This window comes from Rosa rugosa, chromosome 3 (genome assembly GCF_958449725.1).
Source record: "Rosa rugosa chromosome 3, drRosRugo1.1, whole genome shotgun sequence".
NCBI classification, from domain to species: Eukaryota; Viridiplantae; Streptophyta; class Magnoliopsida; order Rosales; family Rosaceae; genus Rosa; species Rosa rugosa.
The window spans coordinates 57821984-57846320 of record NC_084822.1 but is presented as its reverse complement, the minus strand read 5'-3'; the positions used below and the strand labels follow the sequence as shown (position 1 = coordinate 57846320).

General features: G+C 37.5%; 3 protein-coding genes across 10 annotated transcripts; 1 reads left to right on the top strand and 2 right to left on the bottom strand.

Annotated features, from left to right (window-relative positions):
• Positions 1-203: 203 nt before the first annotated feature.
• On the top strand, positions 204-6268 carry LOC133738440 (aminopeptidase M1-like). The gene is made up of 19 exons (XM_062165980.1): positions 204-500; positions 600-745; positions 848-950; positions 1133-1322; positions 1415-1508; positions 1668-1821; positions 1940-2044; positions 2135-2251; positions 2400-2513; positions 3033-3215; positions 3329-3647; positions 3742-3863; positions 3941-4038; positions 4704-4881; positions 4967-5081; positions 5166-5233; positions 5330-5404; positions 5545-5622; positions 5784-6268. The coding sequence occupies exons 1-19, from the start codon at positions 285-287 to the stop codon at positions 5967-5969; spliced, it is 2661 nt and encodes an 886-aa protein (XP_062021964.1). The 5' UTR covers positions 204-284; the 3' UTR covers positions 5970-6268.
• On the bottom strand, positions 6197-10299 carry LOC133738442 (protein phosphatase 2C 16-like). 8 transcript variants are annotated; one of them, XM_062165987.1, is made up of 7 exons: positions 10163-10289; positions 9942-10025; positions 9137-9557; positions 8283-9033; positions 7850-8167; positions 7630-7735; positions 6197-6872 (listed from the first exon to the last, which is right to left on the bottom strand). In XM_062165987.1, exons 4-7 carry the CDS (start codon positions 8904-8906, stop codon positions 6538-6540), a joined length of 1383 nt encoding a protein of 460 aa, XP_062021971.1. In that variant the 5' UTR covers positions 8907-9033; positions 9137-9557; positions 9942-10025; positions 10163-10289; the 3' UTR covers positions 6197-6537. The 8 variants fall into 8 exon arrangements, with proteins under 8 accessions (XP_062021971.1, XP_062021970.1, XP_062021969.1 ...); XM_062165986.1 differs by having other exon boundaries at positions 8283-9063; positions 9141-9557; XM_062165985.1 differs by having other exon boundaries at positions 8283-9191; positions 10163-10293.
• Positions 10300-17175: 6876 nt separating this feature from the next.
• Positions 17176-23436, bottom strand: LOC133739856 (uncharacterized). The gene is made up of 12 exons (XM_062167663.1): positions 23196-23436; positions 21906-22080; positions 21654-21737; positions 21306-21547; positions 20972-21215; positions 20795-20874; positions 20623-20707; positions 19660-19782; positions 19461-19574; positions 19218-19265; positions 18562-18646; positions 17176-17781 (listed from the first exon to the last, which is right to left on the bottom strand). Exons 1-12 carry the CDS (start codon positions 23342-23344, stop codon positions 17690-17692), a joined length of 1521 nt encoding a protein of 506 aa, XP_062023647.1. The 5' UTR covers positions 23345-23436; the 3' UTR covers positions 17176-17689.
• Positions 23437-24337: the final 901 nt, after the last annotated feature.

The window sequence follows — 24337 nt, the reverse complement described above, 5'->3', positions numbered from 1 at the left end:
CTATCCCACCTCTGATAACTTGCTATCCCACCTCTGATAAAAAGAAAAAAAAATGATTGATAACTTGCTATCCCACCTCTGATAAAAAGAAAAAGAAAAAGAAAAAAAAAATGAAAATAAAGGCCCAGGATTGCATGAAACTGTCACCTTTTCTACTACTACAGAAGTACAGATAATACCATTTTAAGGGAGCAGAAATAAATACAAAAAGTCCACTGCAATGTTGACACACAAGTCCACCAAACAGCAGAGAACCTCCTCCCAGTCTCCGTCTCTAAGCAAAAATGTCACAGTTCAAAGGCCAATCTCGGCTTCCCAAATTCGCCGTGCCGAAACGCTACGACGTAAGGCTCAGACCCGACCTCGTCGCCTGCCAATTCGTCGGCTCCGTCGCCATCGACCTCGACATCGTCTCCGATACCCGCTTCATCGTCCTCAACGCCGCCGAGCTCTCCGTCAACCCCCTTGCCGTGTCTTTCACTCAACTAGACTCTTCCAAGGTATCAGTACTGCTGATCTAGCCATCTCTGACCTTCACTCACTCACACTAATCTAATTTTTCATTCTTAGTTTCTGAAATCAAATGAATGCTTGGTCAGGTTTTCAAGCCATCGAAAGTTGACGGGTTTGAAGATGATGGCATTTTGGTTATGGAGTTTGAGGAGACGATTCCAGTTGGGCTGGGAGTTTTGGCTATTGGGTTTCAAGGAATTTTGAATGACAAGATGAAGGGATTCTATAGAAGGTATTATTATTAGTATTATTATTAGTATTCGAATGCAGCTAAGTGTTTCAATGAAATAGATATATATGTTGGAATTTTGATTTTAATTCTGTGTGTGTGCAGTACATATGAGCATAATGGGGAGAAGAAAAACATGGCTGTTACACAGTTTGAACCGGTTGATGCCAGGCGCTGCTTTCCGTGTTGGGATGAACCTGCTTGCAAGGTCTCTCTGTCTCTGAAACAAACACACACTGTTGGCTTTAAGTTGTGATTTGTACTAGTATTGTGTTTAGATCAACATCTTCGGTTAAAAAGAGAAAAAGAATGGTGTTTTTGGTTTGACTGTGGCACTTGTAGATTTAATGAACGGACATTGTTGTTTCTTACTGCTGCTCTGGTTTACAGGCTACATTCAAAATTACATTGGAAGACGTACCATCTGAATTGGTAGCTCTTTCCAACATGCCGGTTTCACAAGAAAAAGTGAATGGACATCGGAAGACAGTTTCATATCAGGAGACACCAATTATGTCTACATATTTGGTGGCCATTGTTGTTGGATTGTTCCATTACGTTGAAGATCACACTTCTGATGGTAAACCCACCCATCATAATCAATATCCATTTTTCGCTCCCTTATGTTAGTACAACCCTTTCTTGATATTGTCATATTTGATCTCGTTACAGGGGTCAAAGTGAGGGTCTATTGTCAAGTTGGTAAGGAAAACCAAGGGAAATTTGCTTTGCAGGTTGCTGTCAAGACACTTGAATTGTACAAAAAGTATGTTAATATATCAAAAAGGGTTATTGGTTATTCATGTTACAATCTGTCATTCACACTTCATGCATGCTGTAGACAATAAGTATTAGTAACTCAAGTTTTTATGTCCTATCTGCTCATGCTGCACTGTTCCTTTTGGTACGATGACATGTTCTACAGATACTTTGGTGTGCCTTACCCTTTGCCAAAATTGGATATGGTCGCAATCCCTGATTTTTCGGCTGGGGCCATGGAGAATTATGGTTTAGTTACATACCGTGAGACAGCTTTGCTCTTTGATGATCAGCATTCTTCAGCTTCCATCAAGCAAAATGTAACATGCATATTCTAAATTTAGTCTAGCTTTCAGATTTTATCCTTGTTATATAACATGGAGCTATTGTTTTTGCACTCAAAGTTATGTTTAATTATTTCATTTTGTTTTGTACAAGGTTACAATAACCGTAGCACATGAATTGGCACACCAGTGGTTTGGCAATCTTGTAACCATGGAATGGTGGACACATTTATGGCTCAATGAGGGATTTGCAACATGGGTATATCCTTGGTTTCATATGTTGTACACTTGTACTTGTTACTTTATTTTGCAGGCTTGTGGACTTAAAATAAGTATTCTATTCCATTAGGTGAGCTATTTAGCTACTGAGAGCTTGTTTCCTGAGTGGAAAATATGGACTCAGTTTCTTGATGAATCTACTGAGGGTCTTAAGCTGGATGGTCTTGAAGAATCCCACCCCATCGAGGTACTTTCTACCTGGACTAAGTTTAAATAAATATCTAATTCAGGACGTTGCATCTTGGTCTCCTGAATGATAGGGTTTAAACATTCAACAGTATATTTTTATTTAGTATGTACTTGATTTAGTTTTATAATGTTTTAATTTTTTGCAGGTGGAGATAAATCATGCTACTGAGGTTGATGAAATATTTGATGCAATAAGTTATACAAAAGGTGCTTCTGTTATTAGGATGCTACAAAATTATCTTGGTGCTGAACCCTTTCAGGTTGGTCCCTTGGTTCTCTAGCAATTGTCCCTCTTGAAGCAACTATCTTGTTTTCTGAGATTTTTGTGTTTATGATTTTTGTCATGGACAAGAAAGTTCAACTTTTAGAAATGCATTGCACAATTTTAGAGAGTAGAAAGATCTTGTTGTGAAGACTGAAAGCAGTTGGGCTTGTCATCTTTGGTCAAATTGTGAGTGCAAGGTAGTTTGTTTTGTGAATTTGAGCTTCTGCTAATCTCAAGCTTCCCAGAAATCTGACATTTATATGTCCCTGATGATCGCTAAACATAAACTATGGTCTTATTTTCTCATGCCATAGGTTTTAAAGTCAATGATGTAGGGTATTTGTTTTTCTATTATCTATATCATATGTCTTCATTTTTTGTAAAGTCTAACAGCGTTTAGTCTAATATCTATATAATGTGTAACTGATTACTTTGCTTTTCTGTTCTTATTTTTATTCAATCCATGTCTCATGTATTACATAGTTTATCACACATTAGTTTTTGGTGAATCCAGAGGTCACTGGCTGCATATGTAAAGAAACATGCTTACTCAAATGCAAAGACAGAAGACTTATGGGCTGCCCTTGAAGAGGGATCTGGTGAACCTGTGAACAAGCTGATGAATTCGTGGACGCAGCAGAAAGGCTACCCAGTTGTTTCTGTCGAAGTCAAAGATCAAAAATTGAAGTTTGATCAGGTTTCCTTTTGGAATACTAATGCACATATAAGCCTTCAAAATTGTTGGTTTGGATTTATTCAATGGTACTTAGAAATTAGCAAATGTCTAACTGATAAATTATTAAATTGCAGACACAATTCTTGTCAAGTGGTTCCCAAGGCGAAGGAGAATGGATTGTGCCAATAACATTATGCTGTGGCTCGTATGATTTAAGCAAGAGCTTCCTACTCAAAACTAAGTCTGAAACTCTTGACATAAAGGAATTTCTAGGTTGTTCAATAGCAGAGACTGAAAGTGGAAGCATATGCAATAAAAACAATACAGTATGCAGTTGGATAAAAATCAATGTAGATCAAGCTGGTTTTTACAGGGTGAAATATGATGAGAAACTTGCAGCTACACTAAGAAATGCTATACAGAACAAACACTTGTCTGCGACGGACAGATTTGGTATTCATCTTTACAGTTTACACTCACATACTGACTTGTCTCTTTCGTAGTAAGAATCGGAGTTTTGGTTGTGATCAAGTATTTACTTTAACAGGCATTTTGGATGATTCATATGCCCTTTCTATGGCTCGTCAGCTGTCTTTTGCTTCGTTGCTTACCTTGTTGGCTGCTTACAAAGAGGAACTTGACTATACAGTCCTGTCAAATTTGATTTCTGTAAGGATAACCTCTCTATTGTGTTTGTGTTATTGTACTATGGACCTTAGTCTAATTCTGGCACTCACTTTTCACAGATTAGTCAAAAGCTCGCAAGAATTGCAGCTGATGCAATACCCGAGCTACTTGATCTCATCAATCAGTTCTTTATTGGCCTTCTTCAGTACCCTGCAGAGTAAGTTGTCCTTTTTCGACCACTGCTGAAGTGCCTAGAACAATCTTTCTAATGGGAGCTGCATGGCAAACTTACCAGATTATTTGTTGGGTGTTGGAGATTGGCAAAAATAATGTTTGTCTACAACATATAGTACGGAATTACTGTTAATAGTTGAATACACTGGCTCATCATGTTGACCTAAGCTTAAAAAATGGCTGTAGTGATATAACACCGGGTAACCCAGATAGTAAAAAGTCAAATTTTTTCCTTCATTGGATGACCTGAGTTCTTGTTTTCCTATTTACAGATAAATATTCCAACTTGAGATAGATTTTGGTATATCCGCATTAAGATAGGATGCAAAGTGTATGCTGTATACACATATTTCTGTATTTATGTCAATGAGTACTGTTAAGTCTACCTAATGTGAACAAACATGTGCATCCATACGTCCTTCTTTAGGATATTTTTGAGTGGAGCAGCCCTCTTCGAGTCAATACAGATGGGTCATGGCATTGCTGTGTAATTTGTAAGTACGGTACATAAACTGATAAGCTTGTCAGATGACCAAGAAGTTAGGGCAAGAACAAATGTTTGACTCTGCCTATCCACAAGATTTTTTTTTTCTTGCTTTTTCTTTGTTTTTGTTAAAATTATTTACTTCTTTGTGAATCTATTTACAGGAAGCTTGGTTGGCAGCCGAAACCCGGAGAGGGCCATTTAGATGCAATGTTGAGGGGAGAAGTTTTGACCACCCTTGCTTTATTTGGACATGACCTAACAATTAATGAAGCAAGCAGGCGTTTTCATGCCTACTTAGATGACAGAAATACGCCTCTCCTTCCTCCTGACATTAGAAAGGTTGTTTTCATGTAAATAGTTAATTAAGCATCCATTTTTGGACATCTGAACCTCCTTACTGATGGTCATTAGACTACTGTTGCAGGCAGCATATGTGGCTGTAATGCAAACAGTAACCCAATCAAACAGAGCAGGCTATGACTCTCTTCTTAGAGTTTATAGAGAGAGTGATCAAAGTGAGGAGAAAAACCGCATTTTAGGTAACAATCATTGATATTGTAGAATGATTTTGAACATTCGAGTTTGTTAGAATGTGGCAGTAATGTATCTGTCTGTGCCTGTAGGTTCATTAGCATCCTGTCCAGATCCAGACATTATACTGGAAGTTCTCAACTTTTTGTTGACTTCAGAGGTATTTCAGATTACTTTTCTCTTAACTAGAGGTTGAAGGGGTTTTGCATATTATTTCAGAGCTTTAGATACTAATTTTGATTACCCATCTATATAGGTCCGCAACCAGGATGCTATTTTTGGACTTGCTGTTTGTATTAAAGGACGGGAAACAGCTTGGACTTGGCTGAAGGTAACTTCCCAAGAACTAATCTCTGAAGAGCGTATTATAAAATGTCCACTTCTGTATTGCCTAATTTGCTTCTTCTCTTTCTTTTCCTCCTTCATTTGTTTCAATGATTCTTCTCTCCCTTTTGGATGATCTAAATACAGGATAACTGGGAGAAAATCTCAAAGACCTGGGGTTCTGGATTTCTAATTACTCGCTTTGTCAGTGCAATTGTTTCACCGGTTTGTTCCGTCTCACTCTTGGAACTTTGTTCTTTCTCAGTGTTTATATGTAGTGTGATTTAGACTTGAAATTAGTCAATCCATGGTTTCCTAATGCCTTTTCATTTTCCTTCTATTAATGTGCTCGCATTTGTCCTTTTTTGGTTTATCTTGGTCTGCAGCATGCTTCATTTGAGAAGGTCGAGGAAGTAGAGGAGTTCTTCAAAGCCCATCCTAACCCTGCCATAACTAGAACCTTGAAGCAGAGCATGGAGCGAGTACAGATTAACGCCAAGTGGGTTCAGAGTGTTCAGGGTGAGAAAGATCTTCCCAAGGTTTTGAAGGAGTTGGCTTCCAGGAAATACTAGCCTCCATGCTCGATCACATCTATTTGTTATAAAAGAAGAATCGGGAAGGAATTTCAACTGAAACTTGAAAATGCCAGTTGGTTTTTATATGATCAGATAAACAGAAGTGCCATCTTACCCATATAAATGGCTTTCTTTGTCGTTCATTTTTCCTTTAAGTAAAACAATGGAGAGCAGACAAGTATAAAATCGTGACACTGGCAGGAGCAAGATAGCAAGCATTACACTTGAAATAATTAAGTATATACCTCACTGAGCTGATTAACTCGGTGGCAATAATGAATACAATTTGCCCGGAATGTTAAAAGCATCATGCTGCAACCATTTCCTATCCCTACTACATGCAGCTAAGATTTACAGAGACAGAACTGGGCACGGTTTATATCAAACAGTTTTAAACCAAAGATTCTAAAATTGCAGATGTTCTATGTGATACATACAGACTGCAGTTCTCAACAAGCAATGAAGCCCCGGTGAAAAACAAATGGGCAACAATATATCAGATCATACGAAATTCCATACCATACAGCTAATGGTAATTGATCCAGTACGAGGGATGAAGCAACCATCATGTTTTGCTTTTAAACTTCCTCTGAGCCTTCAAATCTATCACAATCACCGTGATGTTGTCCTTACTTCCTTTTTGAAGGGCACGGCTGGAAAGGAACTCCGCCGCTGCTTGAGCAGCAGGATCAATTCCCTCACCTCTTTCCAGTGGAAGTGTAACACCATTCTTCTTGTGCCATAAGAGTATTCGTCTCCGAGCAAGGTCACACGCTTCTTCATTCGTCATAACATCCCATAAACCATCACTGGCTAAAATGAGGCATTCATCATCTTTGGTTCGAGGAATAAACATCACTTCTGGATCTGGAATGATCCATGGTTTTAAATATCTATCGCCTGCAACCCAAAACCAAGGTTGAAATTGAAGTTTGCTAGCTGCTTAACTACTGAAATGTGATTAGCATGCATTGTTTCTATGTACCTAGTAAGAATATATGTTTGTCTTAAAGACAATACTTTTGACCTAACTTCAATATTTGACTTTTTGTACAAAGTTCAGTAACTACTTTACTGGAGATAAGATCTTTTGTCAGCGAAGGCAGTCATTGCGCGAATTTCAAACCCTACTCTTCACTAAAAGTCTTCTCATGATACCACCTACCCTGGACCAGCACTCATTTGAATCATATATACATTACTATATGAAGTTAAATCCCACATGTCTTCAAAACTCACCCAATTAGAATCAAACATCTACAAATCTTAACCAAGTTTTATGCATATTCTGTACTAAATAATTTCAGTGTTTTGCTCATGCGTATTATTATAAATCTGAAGTTCATCATGGATTCACCATAATGAATTTGGCACCGACAAAAAAATAGCAATAGCCTTGTCTCAAACAGTTTCAAGAACCCACGTGGAATTTAACCATTGATGATTAAATCAGAGGAGATAAATCAGCAATGAAAGTCACTGTACACTATGGAACCTTCTCTCAAAATGAATGTGAATTCCTATCTGCTTGCTACTTTAGTAATTACATACAAACAGCAAACTTGTTGGTGATTGGTGAAATTTAAGTAAATACCATCTGGAGAGCATGAATTTAGAAGGGGAAAAAAAAAAAAAAAAGTAATGTTGAAGCACATACCTATTGACCTTGACATAGCAAGAACACCAAACACACGATGCCCATTCCATTGTATGACCTTGCCTCCAGCTGCCTCAATTCTTGCATATTCATCTTCTCGATTTGGCTAAAATCGGTTGCCATAATCAGTTATTTACAACAAAATACAACAAACACAGATTAGTTTCAATAATCAGTCATGAACCATAAGATACAAGCCTTAAGTTATAGAATCTCTTACTTTATGATCCACTGACAATGCCATGGGTTCTTTCCCACGACACAGAACTGCTCTTGAATCACCACAGTTTGACACTATGATATGAGACGAACAAATAAGGGCCACAACAGCAGTGGAACCAACTGTTTCAGGGGCAACAGGATCAAGACTATCCTTCCCTCCAACTTCAGCATCAACCTTAAGAAAACAGTTGGTAAATGCCTTATTCCATTGCTCTAGGCAATTATCTTTGATACTTGTGTGAACTAGGCCCTCCTTAACAAATTCTATCTCCTCCGCCAAAGCCAAATGCATACGATCACGACAATAATTTGCCACCTGAACAAAGTGAAAGCCAATCTCATGAAACAGGCTACAGGCAAAAAGATATTACACACATGAAATGAAGTAGAATATATTGCACAAGGAAAGCATCAGAAATATGTTACCATACCTGAGAGCCTCCATGACCATCATAGACTCCAAAGAAATGAACAGTCTGATTTATACACTTGCTCATGCCATCCAGTACTCGGTCACCTATCAGCATTTGAATTGGAATCTTTGAAAACTGAGGTACAGTTGCTAATGCATCTTCCATCTCTGGTCTTCTCCCACACAAGGATGTAAACCCCCAAAGTGGAACATATTCTACCTCAAAAACACTGCGGCTGACTGTTTCTTTGACCCCTACTTCCACAGGCAATTGAACAACAACATCAGATGGCATTGGGTCAGACCCATGACCAGTTTCTTCCCCAAGGCTCACTGAGAAAGAAAGTGGATCAGTAGTGATCTCTGTCTCAATTTTTGAATCACCTATATCAGCCACCTTAGTAACATCACCAAAACAACTGTTCCTGTCAATGTCTATAGAACTCAGTGTTACTCCTTCAGAGGTTGTCTCATACACCAGGAAGTCCTCTAAACATAAGCTACTTGACTCACTCGCCACTGAGAATGAACAAGAGCTATCAAGTATCTGATCACCCTCCAATGATAAGCAATCATCTTCCTCACTTTCCCCAGCCATCACATTACCAGTAGCAACCCGATTGCTTTCGTCTTGAGGTATCATATCTAACAACGGATCTCCTCCTCCTTTTTCCTCTTCTGCGACCGATACTGCAACAACACTAACTTCATTCCCTGAATGACTACAATTACAATCCTCTTCGCCAGCTGCAACCGCCTCAGTGGAACTCCTGGTGACAGAATCAGATAGCAACCCCGCACTGTCTGTCATTAGCTTAAGACTTGTAATATTCATGTGGGTAGCTATAGTTGGGTTATCACAGACTGAGTTACCTACTCTAAATGGCACCGCGACCGCCGGTGACATCTCCTCCATCAAAATCCTTATCTGGGCAGTACAACAAGTTACCTTTCAACCCCTCTAACATCAACCGACCAGTCATTTCTCAATCAAATTATGACTTTCTTTTGTTGGTAAGAATGATTTGGGAATGTGAATGGTGGGTTTTAACAAACCAATTTCCATGCTCAGACACTCAAATAAAGGCCGAAAGTGGGTGCCAATTCAGGAGATGTGAATGTATGGGTGAGCTAAAAGGAGGTGAAAATGAAATGGGTAGTCAGATCTGGTCAACAGCAACGGATCCAAACTTCCATTTGTGGAAACTTAACCCCTAATTCTACAAATAAAGACATGTTAATTTGAGGTCTTGTCAACTTCTTCTCTGGACTCTTCTCTATCTACTTCCATCAACTACAGCAAGAAAGAAGCTAACTTTAAATGCAAAAAAAAAAAAAAAAAAAAAAATTGTAAAAGAAAGAAAACAAAAATCAGATTGGATTACAAACCAACCCCTTATCTAAAACACACTAGAAAGACAGAGCAGAGCAAAAGGGGGTCATGAGAAAGAAACCCAAGAAAGGCAAAGCCCAGAAATCACAGGAAAACCCATCAAAGGAAGCACCTTTTTATTACACATATTTCTTGACTTTCCTGGATCTGAGGCAAGCTATCTCAGCCTCTTGTAATTGGAAGCACCCTACTCACTCTCTCTCTCTCTCTCTCTCTCTCAAATAATCATGATGACAATAATTAAGCAAGGAGAAGAAAAGAAGGCTAAAAAAGAAGAATCAGTACCTAATTTGTCAACCCTCCAGTCTTTCCTTCCCTCCTTTTCCTCTCCCTCTCATTTTCCAAGTCCAAAGACTTTAACTTTAACAGCTGAAATCCATGGGGAGGATCAAAAAATCAAGAAACAAGAAGATGTAAGAGGATGCTTTACTTACAATTCCAGCTCAAATGTGATGACTTCTTTTTTACAAACACACACACACACACACACACACACACCCACCCACCTGGGGCTGAGACTTGCAAGCGCCAAAAAAGGGAGTGGAGAAGAAATACCAAAAAAGAAAACAGAGAAAAATAAGACAAGAGAAGAGAGTAGTATATTTGAAGAGTGAGAAAAAGATGACACATGTCAAATCTAGAAGCGCATTAAAGCATCTCCACCCATCCCATGCTTCTGCCCTTTTCATTCTCTCATCCAAATTTTCTATCCATTGCTTCAAAATAAATTCTTTTGCAAATATTGAAAAGGGATTTTCTTTTTGGGAAGCTTAGTGCAGGTGTTTTTTTTTTTCTTCTATGAAAATACGATTAATGTATAAAAGATTACATAATTTTGAAGTATGACAAATTGACAATATCATCAAAATAAACTCTAATTTCGTTTCTAAACAAAATAATGACAGAATTTTATATTCTAGTATCTCAAAACTTAATGTAGTTGTGCTTTTTTTTTTTTTTTTTTGAAAGGATTTGATTTTATCAGATATCACAAAGCCATGAAAACAGGCCAGAGTCTAACAGAACTTACATAAGAAGATCCGGAATTTAACCTGGCGTCCTATCTAAACCACACCTAAACTCATTAAAATTAAAATGGTCGCTCGCTGAAACAACAAGCCAACAAAATAAGTAAAAGTAATCTCACTTGTAGTTGTGCTTTGAGGAAGGTAAAGCCACATCTTCTTCCTTCAAGTCTGAAAAAAAAAAAGTTAGAAAATTCCTGAGGAGAGAGGATAGGTTCTGAGCTGACACAACCCGAGAAAAAAACTTGAGGGTCTAGTGTAGGTTTTACGGTATCCAAATCACGATGTTCCACAATTTTAATTTTATTTTTTTATTTTATACCTAGTTGTAATTAAATGAACATTCAGGTCTCGTTTGGTTCACGGAAAGAAAAATAATTCCTTTATCTTTCCCATAGGAAGGGAAATGAAATTTTCCAACAACTTTTCATTCCGATGTTTGGTAACGTAAAGAAAGTTATCAGAAAATTTGTTAAAAAGTTTGTAAATAATATAATAAAATAATCTCTTGGGCTTCTTGGGGTTAATTTCAAGTTATTGAGCTCCCAAATAATCTCTTAAAATTTTCTAGAATTTAGAGAAATAGAAATAAATAAATGCAGGGATAAATAGTGGGCGACTAATTCTTTTTGGCTTTCTTTTTTTTTTTTTCAAAAATTGGGTCGTCAATCCGTTAATAGTAATTAAGAATGTAGATAACAACATAAACATGACCGACCCTTGCGGGTTACATCAATATTGAGTCATGCAAGGTAACCTTAGAGCTACCTAAATATCGCTAACCTAAAATCAGCACCAAAACCAGAGTAACCATGACAATGTTAAGGTGATAGAGCAAGGTCTTCCCTAACTTATTCGAAATTGCCTAGGACCACCCTACACAGAGGGGGCTTCCCCAAGGTCTAAACTACCTAAAAGGCCCAGAGACACCAATGTACTAGGTCAAGCCAAATTGTCCCAAATCCTGACACTAAGCCCAAAGCCCAAGTCCAAAGCAACAACCCTAGTAGCAAAGCCGGCCCAAGGTCCAAAGCCGACAGAAAACCCAGATCTACTTCGCCACCAACAATCACCACTGCCACGCCGTCGAAGACAGCTCTGCTATCGGCAAACACCACTGAGCCTCCCCCGAAGCCGTCGACCTCAGCACGAACGTTGGCTTCACCAACGAACCCACCACCAGCAAGATAAGCGGCAGAAAAGCAGCCATCCCCATCAATATTGTCGCTACTACCAAAAGTCCATCATCCTCCAATCGGCCGGTTGTCGCTATTCCATCCGATCCGACAAGGAACACCAACACCACACCGATTAGAAGCCCCCGCCATAGCCAACAAACCAGGTGAGAATTCAGTCGAAGCCTCACCAACGGATTCGTAGACATCAGCGAACACCACCCCCTCTAGAGGCTAGCGCGAGAACTACCGAGAAGGAGGAGCATAAATAGAAAACGGATCCAAGATCTGATTGGTGCACAAATAAGCCAATTGAGGAAAACCCCACCACCTCCATCATCAAAATTACCAAAGAAAGTTTTTCCCTAGATTGGAATGGATGGCTTTATGCGAACTTATTTCAAAAGAATGCGAGATTGCAAGAGTTTCAATGGAATTTTATCTTCATTTTCTGCTGTTGGTACATATGGAAATGGAGATGTAAGGGTATATTCGAGCAAGCTTTTTGTGTTCCTCACAATATTTCTGAAGTAATTGTTGGTTATGCTTCTGAGTATTGTAAAGCTACTTGTAAACCAAGGCCGCAACGACCTCTGCAGGTTGAGATGTTATCATGGTGCAGGCCTATGGAAAATCTCTTCAAACTAAATGTGGATGGTTCTAAATCTAGTGATGGTAGTATTGGCTCAGGAGGTCTCATTAGGGACTCTTCTGGGAATTGGATCAGTGGTTTTATGTGCAACATTGGCTTCGGAGAAGTGCTGCAGGCAGAGGCTTGGGGCTTATTTTATGGTCTGAAACTTGCACTTGATGCTTCTATTACTCATCTTGAAGTGGAATCTGACTCTTCTGTGCTTGTACAACTCGTCAAACATGATGACATTGCTATTCACCCCTTGGGGACTCTACTGAGAAATTGTCAACAATTGTTGCAGCTCTTCTCTTATGTCCAGGTCAATCACGTTCATAGAGAGGAATATGGCAGCTGATGCTATGGCCAAAGCTAGTGTCTCAAACTCACCTGGGATTTGCATCCTTCAAAGCCCCCCAGCCTTTGTGCTTAATACTCTTCTTGATGACATTGCTGGTGTTGTTCGCTCTAGAGTGACCACTATAGTGCTAGTTTTTTCTTTGTCTCTTTGCTTGGGCCTCTGGCCCCCATTGTACCAAAAAAAAAAAAAAAATTACCAGAGAAAGAGGAAACTCCAATTTCCTTGGCTAAAATACCAGCGCCGCCGCCACGATAAAACCCTAGTAGAGAAGAGAGCTTCTCAACCATATCCACCCGAATGTTATGGGAGTGTTCTGTAACAACCTGAAATTTTAATTATATATTAGATCGTGTGATAATATTTTCTTTACTAGCTTGTGTGTGTGTGTGTGCGTGTTCGAGAAGTCTATTACCTATTACATGTAGACTTGTGAGGAAGCTAGTTTTACTCAATTGGTTTAAACATTTTCGGATGAGACCTTATAAACCCAATCAATGAATCTCTTATTAGTCATTGTTCGTATCCAAGTGTGAGTAAGTATTCTATTTGGGTGATTATGCAAAGTTAGGAATTATAGGTGTTGATGAACCTGTAGACTAAGCTAGCTAGTAGCTCGAGGTGGCATCACTCAATTTATAGCTCAAGCTCTATTTATCCATCATTAAAACTTCTAGTCTACTGCTATCACCTGGATATCCCCATATTATAGAAATAAAGCTTATCTTCTTCATATATGTTTTTATATATAACCTTGGTCATTAAGTTATAAAGGGTTAAGAGCTTTAATACATATCTGCAATACGTACTGATGAAGGCTTCTATTAAGAGATAGGATTGTACAAGTATATCTATTGAATGCTTGGTGATCAAGTCATTAAGTGATAGGTATGGACGAACACATCTATATGCAGATTTAATTATGATTGTTTTGCAACCACTGCAAGTGGCCTAATGGTTCTTGCCTAGTGGGGTGTGCTCCCCGACCTAGGTTCGAACCCCGAAGCTATCAAAGTGGCCAAACACTGTGCTGCAATGCACAGTTCGAGCATTTCACATGCGCCGAATGGGTTTATCTTGGGCCTTGGAAGCCTTTGGGTTCCCCTTGACAAAGTCAAAAAAAAAATATGATTGTTTTGCTTGATGTCCAAGAACTGAATTAGTATAAATAGGAGCTCAAGTTCAATTTTATAAATTGGAAAAGAGAAGGGAATAGAACACTGAGAAATAGGGGGCCAGAAGAAAAGAAAGGAAAGTAAAGAGAGAGAAAGAAGAGTATGTATATGAGGAATAGGAGGATGAAAGAAAAGAAGAAAACAAAAGAGAGAGATTAAGATAGAAGGATCAGAAGAGAAAATAGAAGAGAGAAACATGAGACGTGAGAGAGATACCTGAAGTGAAGGAAGGAGGAATTAACAAGAGTAGTTTGATTGATATTCTGAATAGGATTCAAATTAAGGTGAATTCAGTCCTATAAGCTATTTTAATTGTTATTCTTGTTCTTATGTTTAGCTTAGTTCTTGTCTAAATTGGTTTAAGCTTCTGCACAATTAGTAACCTAAATGATTTTCAGACAGAATGCAAGCATAGAAGCAGATTAAGATGATAAGAAACTTGGCTTTCTAAAGGTGGGTGTCCCGAGTAAATTCTTAGCTTGCTGTTTAGGTTGGAATTCTTATTTTGACTTCACAACAAGAGATTAGAGTGATCAAAGAACCTATATGAATCAGTTTAACAACCTTAGACTGAGCAGTAACCTCAAACATTAGTTTGGTAAAATTCTACAATGTGTTAACGTAAGACATGCATACAATTGCCTTAGTTTACCATATGAGTCCTCAAAATAGTAATATTAGTCCTCAAAGTGGTAACATGAGTCCTTAAAGTGGTAAAAATAGTTGATGTATGAGAAATGTTAACATACCATAGCTTTACCCATTAGTTTGTAGGCATTGGAGAAAGCTAGAACAAGTTTCTGCATTATAATCATTTAGTTAACTTTGAGCAACCATATCTTTTGATCTAGACCTTCATTTTAGAAACCATTTGTATGTCTTGAAAGCTTATAATGTAAGCTTGATATATGTATGGTTTCGTACAATTTCATTAAAAATTCATTGGTTAAGTTTGAGGCTAAAAACAGAGGTCTGCGTTCTGTAAATCAGTTTTTCTGAGTTTTAGACCCAGTTTCGTTTTTACCAAAAAATGTACGTTTCGGTTGGGTATTTGAAGTTGGAGTCTTCATAAAAGTTTCAGTAGACATCTTGAAGATCATTTCAGAATTGGAATCTGATAAAAAGGATTTTTCTAGATTAAATTATGATTTTTCGAAGTTGAGGGTCTGCATCAGGAAACTCTGCAATTGTCACAATGTTTCTGTTTGTTCTGTTTCATTTGAACAGTACGTTATCTTTATTCAAACTTGTTTCGGTCGACCACAAACTGAACATAGACACTCTTATCTTTTCAACAAAACTTGTGACACCATTTTCTGAATTCATATGAGATACTTATGTCGTTGTGAAATTTGCTAGCCATATCTGTTTTTCATCATAACAAATCTGTAAGACATTTTGGTTGGTCAGTTAGCACTTCAAATGAATTCTAAATGGCTTGAGATTTTAGGTACCATTTTATTAAGACATAAGCTCTATAGTGAAGTATGTTCTTTAGTCAGAATCATAGCTTTGTGTTTAAAATAAGGACTAAATACTCGTTACTCCTCATACTTTTGCATGAAAAACAGTTTAGTCCAAAATTTTAAAATTAAACAGTCACACAACAGGTCCTAAAATGACTATTATACCCCTCACTTTTTATTTTTTTATTTTTTTATTTTTTCTGCCTCTCTCAGTACCTAAAAACTGAACGGTTGAGATGTGGATATGCGACTGAAAAGTGACCCTAAGCTCCAACCTCGCACTTTAATTTCAGAGCGAGGCCTCGCTTTGGATAGGATCTGTATATATATATATATATATATATATATATATATATATATATATATATATATATATAGAGGGAGAGGGAGAGAGAAGAGAAAAAAAATAAAAAGTGAGGGGTATAATAGTCATTTTAGGACCTGTTGTGTGAGAATTAGAAAGAATAAAGACTAAACTGTTTAATTTAAAAAATTTGGACTAAACTGTTTTTCATGCAAAAGTATGAGGAGTAACGAGTATTTAATCCTTAAAATAAATTATGTGCTTATGCATAGGAAATGTGAATTGTACTTGGATATTTACTTTTTATGAAGGAATATGTATCTATACAATAGCTTGGAATCCAGGTAGGGGGATATGGGGAACCTCTACTCAACTGTTTTGTATGCATATATGTTGCTTGACATGTTTGTTATGGAATGGATGCATATTTGATGCAATTACATTGTGAAGTATATATTATCAATTGATGCATCATCCACTGAGTACATATGAAGTATAAGGGTGGCAATGGTGATATCTGTAATGCTATTGGTAGAAGAAAGTTTGAAATCATCTTTTGCGTAGTTAAGTCCATAACCTCAGCAGGTACCAGATCCCAGGTATGCCCATTGTTAATGCGCAATTAGTATAGGGATGAAAAGGGTAATTCGGGACTGGCGAAAGGGGCATGGACAAGATGACTAGCAAAAGAGGGTTAGGGGATTGATTTTGGGTGGTTAGTTCATATAGTTGAGTACTTTGAGTCACCTTCATGGTAAAATACATGGTATGGGACATGTAGGCTTAATTTATTCTGCTGTGTGAATTAACGGGAATAGAACATGCATTCATGCATATTGCATACCATATGATGATTGTGTGGTTATCGTTTGTTTGAAGAGGAATAGCTCCCTACTGAGCTGCAGATTGAGCTCACCCCTTAACAGTCTTGTAGGTTATTAAACACAAGAACTATGAAGATTAGTGATCGAAAGCAATTAGAGTTAGTTGGAGTTTTGCATATGTAAGATCATTATTTCGGAAGTGAGTACTCTTAGTGATCTTAAGTTGGATTTATCCTTATATCGAACTGATAAGTCAATTCCATTAACAAAGTGTCAATTTTATTTTCTATTTGTTTATTTTTATTTTTACTCACACCTCGGATTTCGGAAAAGTATTATAAAAAAAAAAAAACAAAAATTGACCCAGGTTCGGGATGTGACATGTTCACTTTGACTTGGTTGTAATTAAAATGAACACTCCCGACTTCGAACTATTTTGTGACTCGTCTCCTCAAACTTGTGAACGAGATCGCGTACTTTTGAATCAACATAAATTCAAGGCAGTATATTGCAGATGCAAATTTGGTATTAACAAATGCTAAATGTGGCATATAACAGATAAATCAAAATTTGTAATTTGCTTTTGGCCAGAAGGGTTATATTCAGGCCAAAATAACAAATTAAGGCAAGATATTTTTACTACTATTCCATTCATAGCTAATTTAGGTTTACCTTACAATCTTTACACAACACAACAGAGAAAAGTTCTCCCTAAAATGGCTACTGAGTTTCTTGGTAATTCGCTATGAATTATAGTTGGACCAGAAACTGCCACTAGAGAAGGCAAGGTTATATCACTGCCAACCTGGGCAGCCAGGACACCAGTTCCAAAGTTCATAGACTACATTCTAAGTTCTAATTCACAAAAACGAAACCTTACTGGAGTCTCACTTACCCCTGTCAGGGTCTTTATGAAGCTCTTCAATGACTACTGTACACTTGGATGAAGGCGGCATGCAAGCTGCAAGGCAGCCAATTCACAACATATGCAGAGTTTATAAAGTCTGAACTCGAATCAAGCATATGTGCAATATCTGCGTTATCAGCTTGCCACTTTATCTCCCAAGATTTGATGTTATGGTAACATAGGATCACCAGATGATGCAAGCATTTGTACCTCTGTTTCTCTTGCTGCCCGTTCAGTAGTGAATTCTACTCGAGCATCAGCTGCAGAAATTGACAAAAGTTCAATCTAGTAAGATTCACAATAGAAGACATTGGAGAATACTTATCAAATACTTAGATCATTGATATGAGAAAAATACATTAAACTAATCAGATGATACACTTTTGGTCCAATCTGCAATGGTGAAAACAGTTCCAAGAAAGCTAAGACTGTATTTCTTTCTAATCAAGCAAAACCGTAGGCAAAATGATCAATAACGTGTGCGTAAATACTACCATAAGCATTCATCAAGTAACCATTTGCATTTCTAACAATGTGCTGCCTCTTCTTCCTAAATAGGTTTAGTTTAGCATGGGTAGGGAGTTGACAGAGGGGAGTACACCCCCACTGAGTAGGGGGGGGTGTTGCTATTTGATCATCTCATCAGTACTACTACCCCATCAACTAGACTATTGCATACGCAAAGCTGAAGTTCAAATTTTGAGCTTGGACTTCGGAATGGACATGCATTTTCAGCATCAACATCTCTATGCAAATGAAACTTAATATCATTGTAAACAGCAAAGCTGAGCGCTGAAAATCAATCTTGCATTTCTGTAGTACAGTATATCGAGTTATAGACAAAAGAAGGCAAACATTACGGTGATATATGTAAGTGAGCAAGAAAACTCTGCTCAAGTAGAAGCAGCAAGTCATGTAACTAGATAAAAAAAAAATGTAATTGAATATGCTTTCATGGGTCGCAAAAATCCTCCCCCATGCCATAAGAAAACAACTAGAAAGCAATGACCCGTCATCAGATGGGAGTAACAATTGCTTACCAAAAGCTTGGCGAAGCCCTTTTACAGCATCAAAGTTCTTGTATGTATAGCCAACAAAGTTTAGATCTTTGGGAGTCAATTGCAGCTGCATGAAATAATAAGGTGATAAGGAACAGGCATCATTCACTCCTAAACCATGTACAAGATAACCTTGTTTTCAAAAAGTCAAAAAAAAAAAAAGGAAATATCAGTTTAGATGGCACTAATATGAACTCTAAAGTCTGCGATTTCTACTTGATTTTAGCCCATGCCAAAAACAAGTAAAAATGGAAAAGGCAAAGACAAAAAACAATTCTGAAAAAAAAAAGAAAAAAAAAAAATTACACGCGCGCACACACACATATAATTAGATATTTTTTTTCGTATGTGCAATTCTGTATGTCCACTGGACATAAACAAGTAAAGATAGAAAAGGGAAAGTCAAACAAACAATTCTGAAAAAAATAAATAAATAAAATAAAATAACACACACACACACACATAGTTAGATACTTTTTTTCATATGTGCAATTATTTATGCCCACTGGTGCCTAGTTAATAAACCCAACCTAGTAGATGCGAATATTATCACAATACCAGCTTATTATGGAAACTATGTCATAGGAAAAGGATTATTACATATCAAGAGTACAGAAACAGCATCTAAAGATACAAACCTTCCGCGAGGGTCCTGAACCAGTTCTTGCTGATGCTGGAGGATCCAGCTAATCACACATGAAAAAGATAAGATAAGGAATCAATGAGAGCATCATATTTGGCACCGACTTGATTCTAGATAACACATATATGAAAGAGTAAAGGAACTAAAAAGACCATCATTACTATAAGAGTAACAGAAGAAAGAATAATGCTGGTGAAACAAACAAATAAGGAAACAGAAGAATAAGCCAATACAATACCTCATCAAACTTCATAAAGTTTTGGGTATCAAGCTCCCCATTCACTTCTGGTTTGAATGCTGCCTCCATTTCATAAAGTTTGTCCCACACAATGTCCTTGAACCAAGGATGAGACTGACACAACAGAGTTTTTACAAATATAAGGCACAAGAGATTGATGAAAGATCCTAATAACATATTATCAATATGAGAGCCTTACTTTGATTTGACGTGCACCAAGCCTATGTTCAACATCACACAGCAACCTGCAAATGAGATCCTTAGCCTCGAGTGTCAGCCTTGCATCTTCTGGAAATTTTAAATGATTTCTCCAATGAACAATCTGACAGGAATTGACAGATATAGAGTGAGAGATGCACTTTCACTTTAGATAAAAATGAAAATGAACTATATTGTTATAATGTAATAATTCTGAGAACAAGCTATACCAGCGTTCAGCACACAGTTTCAAGATGTAACAACGACGAGTAACAACAGGGTTATTAAATCCTTACAAAACCTAAGACAATGCCTCACTTGCCTAAGAAAGCAACAAATCCAAGACACTTCATATGCCATGACTTACATTAGTTTTATATAGTTACACTCCTTTGTTAAGTTATGTATATGAGTATATCAAATTATTTTTTATTTTTTAAAAAGGCAGATTTGTAGTTATAGAATTATGGCTTCCTCAAATTATAGTAAAACAAAGGCGGTGGAGGCAAAGAATAGGGAATTAACAGCACAGATGCAATACTACCCAATTAAATTTAAAGTCCAAAACGCACAAATCAAGAATGAAACTATTCAACAGATATAAATATGTGACATGCCAAGACATGTCCTTGATGTTGCTACCTCTTAAATCTCTTTGAAATATGGCCTACTCTGATGAAATAATTTACATGATACAGTTATATGTCAAGATTGCCAATAGTTGAAATAGTTATACAAGAAGAGATACTCCATAATCCATATGTCAATCTTAGTCATGGTTGAAAAAGTTGGTAGGAATCATCAATAGTTTTGGCAACCACGGTTTCCATTCTCGCATTATTTTCTAGATGTGTTGAACTTTATGTACATGAAACTCTAGTGACCTAGAAAACCTATGATTAACTGCAGAACATTGATAATCACAAAAGTTACAATTATGTGAAGGTATAATGATGCATGTTACCTTTCTGCATGTAGTTATGGGATCATCTGAATAAAATGGAGGGTATCCAACAAGCATTTCATACAGTATTGCTCCCAGTGACCACCTAAATGAAATAAGTCATATCACACAACAGGTATGAAAGAGAATATGAGGGGTAATATGATAAGTAAAAACTGAAGCTTAAACCAACCAGTCGCATTCCATCCCATATCCCTTCTTTAATAACACTTCAGGTGCAATATAGTCGGGTGTCCCCACAGTCGAAAATGCCTTTCGGAAACAAAATGCAATAGAATGAGGGGATAACTTTTAAGGTCTAAGGCTGAAGGTGTACTGCAAAAAAAAATTGAAGAAGACACTAGCATACCAGCTTCCTCCTGTTCATCTGCCAATGCTGCAGCTGTTCAAGGGGGCTTTTCCAACTATTCCTGTTATCCGCATCAGGAAAACATCCATCGATATCCATTGGTTCTGCTGAATTTTCATCATCCATAGATCTATTTTCATGCAGTGCAGGTAAAGTTGTACAATCAAGAGGCTTACAGAGGCCAAAATCCGAGAGTTTCATGTGACCGTTTTTATCTAGAAGAAGGTTGTCCGGTTTAATGTCTCTGCAAAGACAGTGAATTATGACATGGTGAGCAAACTGATAACAAAAGAAAAAAGAAATCAACACCATAAGAGTGATAGATGTTTTCCACCTGTGTATGTAGTTGTGTTTCTGAATAGATTCTATTGCCAGTACACTCTGTGCAATGTAAAATTTGGCCACACTTTCATTTAAGGTGTCCTCCCTCATCAGCAGAGTCATCATGTCACCACCAGGCAGATATTCCATTATTAAATATAAATACTCAGCATCCTGAAAGGAGTAGTAAAGTTTAACTATGCAATGACTAGCAACTTCAGCCAGCAAGTTTCTTTCAGCTCTAACATGTTCCACCTATAGGACAAAACAAAAAATTTGAACATTAATAGTTGCTTCAATAAAACATTGGAACAAGTTCCAGTGGTAGGTTCTGTTACAAAAGTCACATGTAAGGTCTTACCTGTCCTCTCATAAGCATTTCAGATTTCTTCAACTTTTTCATGGCATATATATTGCCAGATTTTTTCTCCCGACACAATCGAACCTATATGTTTGAGTGTGTGTTAGGAAAGTCATACTACTAAAAGCAACAACATTGCAAACAGATACAGGAATCCAGAGGCAAATATAACAAGCATAGTTTTCAAAATGGAAGTTAATTTTAAGACAACTTGTTTAATACGTTTTTAAGAATCTTATGTTTAATACTGACCTCACCAAAAGCCCCCCTACCAATGATGGTCAAAGGCTCAAAATCGTCAACACATATCCTATGCCTTTTAAGTCGCATGAACTCCGTCTCTTTTCGCTCTAAATCTTTGATCAGGTTGATTTGTACTTCCTTTGGCACGTCTGATGAAGCCAATTTCCTTTCCAAAACCCATCGTCTGCAATGAAAAGAAATCATATCAAACACTCGTTAGTTCATTTGTTTAACTACAACACTTTACAACTGCCTTAGAAGACTCCATCACTATACCTTCTATTGAGACTGTAGATATTTATCTTGATGTCAAACTAGTTTTTAGTTATAGTAAACTCTTGGGATCTTATTATTCTATATGTGCATTTTATGGAGTATAACGTGTATTAAAAAAGAAAACAATATTTTTTTTGGTACAAAGTACTACAAACAGATCTGCAAGAAATAGACGTAATAGGGATATTGCAAAAAGAAAAAAGGCAAGGTACAGAAACAATATCATGAGGAAATTACAGAAAAAATATGCAACTATTCCAGATAAACAAATGAATATAAATCATATTGTAGGAAACCTCTCGTGTAAGCATTCATAATAGAAGAGAAAATTCTCATTTGTTATTCCCTCGCCTTTAGAACTTTAGCGTGCAACTCTATCAAAAGCAAATGCTGTCTTTCATTAACCTCAAGTTTCAGGGAAACCTTCTTATTGGAGCTTTTGGAGAGGAGAGCTACCCTCGAGTGCAGTCTTCCCCCGAGAACATAGGTGAGCACTTATTAGGATTTGCCTCTCTCAGAGAAGATCACAACTTGTTTAAAATAATGCATTTCGTCGCATTTCAGAGAATCAAATTTTCAGTACTAGATGACCAGCTAATCTAGTTGACAGATTGGTATACATTACGAGTAATAGTCTAATAGATGCACCTCCTAAATCAGACAAAAACAGACCTAAGGAGATCAAAGTAGAAAATAAAAAACAATAATAGCAGAGATCAGAATCCAGATGGATCAGATTTAGTGATACTGAGTCTCATTTCCTTCGTAATTGATTGCTTCCAATCTCTTGCAAACACTGATTTCTTTACTAGCACACGTTCCGATTAACCATACACATCGAATTAATCACACACATTTCGCTCTTGCTACATTTCCACAGCAAACGAAATTGAAAAATTGATGAACAAACCAAGCCATAGGATTACTCTAATTCGTGCTCCCAAACATGAAGTCTTTGTGATTCGAACCTCAAATTCCTAACCTAAACTGCATTATTCAGCAAAAAATTGGAGCAGCGTATACCTTTCTTTTCGTTCTTGTATGTTCTTCCTCTGAGCTCTGTAGTGGTTCTCTATGAACTGCTTGGCTGCTGCGACCTTCTCCATCGTCAAGCTCGAACCTAACACCTCCTCTCCTTCTCCTTCTCCTTCCTCCTCCAGTCGATCCTCCATTTTCTCTCTCTCTCTCTCTCTCTCTCTCTCTCTAAGAGAGTATCAGTTTCTCTCTCTACAGACCTCACTGAAGAAGAAGCTCTCTCTAGTTTTATTGCGACGACGAGAGATAATAACCTCAGAAAAAAACACCTCGTTCCTTTTTTAGCTATTTACTCCTCAACCGCCGTGCGCACGCCACGTGTTTCGACCGGACTTTTCGGTCCCACTTCCTCTGACGTGGCGGCGCGTCATTGAATGGTGGTCATTGGTCTCGCGAAGTCTCGAAGCAGGCGATTGCGGCTCTTTTTCATTTCTTTTTCAGGGAATGAGGAGAGGAGAGGTGGGATCACGCGCCTGTAAGTGGGGAGTGTGACGCACTCCACGTTGTGGTGAGGCAAAGAGTCGCTGTCATATTTTAATGACGCTTTTAAGGCTTTTAACACATTTTAGTACAAAGACGGCCCGTAGAGTTGGCTGTGATTGGGCCGTGATTCCCACTTTCCTTTAATGGAGGTGTGGATTTACTCAACTCCATTGGTCTACAGTAAGTGTCCGCAGTACCTGGACCAGTACAGTAAATATGCTATAGAATCTCTATCCTCTACGGGCAAGTCTACAAACTCATTTCACTGTCTATAATTTACTCTCTCTTTTTTACCAACAGAATGAACTCCGCTTTTTACTTTTACTGTGAGAATTAACTCGAGTAAGCAGTCATTATAAAATTGCACTGCATAACTAGCTACACATTGGATCACTGATATAGACTTTAAGATATATGTAATCTTCACTTTCATAAAGAAACCATTTATATCAGATTTGTGACTTGGTCTTGAGCTAGGAATCTAATTTACCAAGTGGATAACAAAAGATGTTAAAAGTTCCAAGTGGTCTAGGAAAACATAGATAAATAATGAATCTTTTTTCATCAAAAATAGAAATGTCGTTTTCCTAACCATCACACCAAACTGTAGTTTACTATGCTATTTGCAAACTAGGTTTAGCGAAAAT

Excerpts from the sequence above, each read along its gene's own strand:
- LOC133739856 (XM_062167663.1), bottom strand. The coding sequence starts at position 23,344 with ATGGAGGATCGACTGGAGGAGGAAGGAGAAGGAGAAGGAGAGGAGGTG. Across the intron at positions 19,783-20,622 it reads CCATAACTACATGCAGAAAG|ATTGTTCATTGGAGAAATCA; the intron begins GTAACATGCATC and ends AATTCCTGTCAG. Across the intron at positions 17,782-18,561 it reads AGGGCTTCGCCAAGCTTTTG|CTGATGCTCGAGTAGAATTC; the intron begins GTAAGCAATTGT and ends CAATTTCTGCAG.
- LOC133738442 (XM_062165985.1), bottom strand. The coding sequence starts at position 9,179 with ATGGAGGAGATGTCACCGGCGGTCGCGGTGCCATTTAGAGTAGGTAAC. Across the intron at positions 8,168-8,282 it reads ATGGTCATGGAGGCTCTCAG|GTGGCAAATTATTGTCGTGA; the intron begins GTATGGTAACAT and ends CACTTTGTTCAG. Across the intron at positions 6,873-7,629 it reads TGCTATGTCAAGGTCAATAG|GCGATAGATATTTAAAACCA; the intron begins GTATGTGCTTCA and ends TTTGGGTTGCAG.
- LOC133738440 (XM_062165980.1), top strand. The coding sequence starts at position 285 with ATGTCACAGTTCAAAGGCCAATCTCGGCTTCCCAAATTCGCCGTGCCG. Across the intron at positions 1,822-1,939 it reads CAGCTTCCATCAAGCAAAAT|GTTACAATAACCGTAGCACA; the intron begins GTAACATGCATA and ends GTTTTGTACAAG. Across the intron at positions 3,648-3,741 it reads GTCTGCGACGGACAGATTTG|GCATTTTGGATGATTCATAT; the intron begins GTATTCATCTTT and ends TTACTTTAACAG.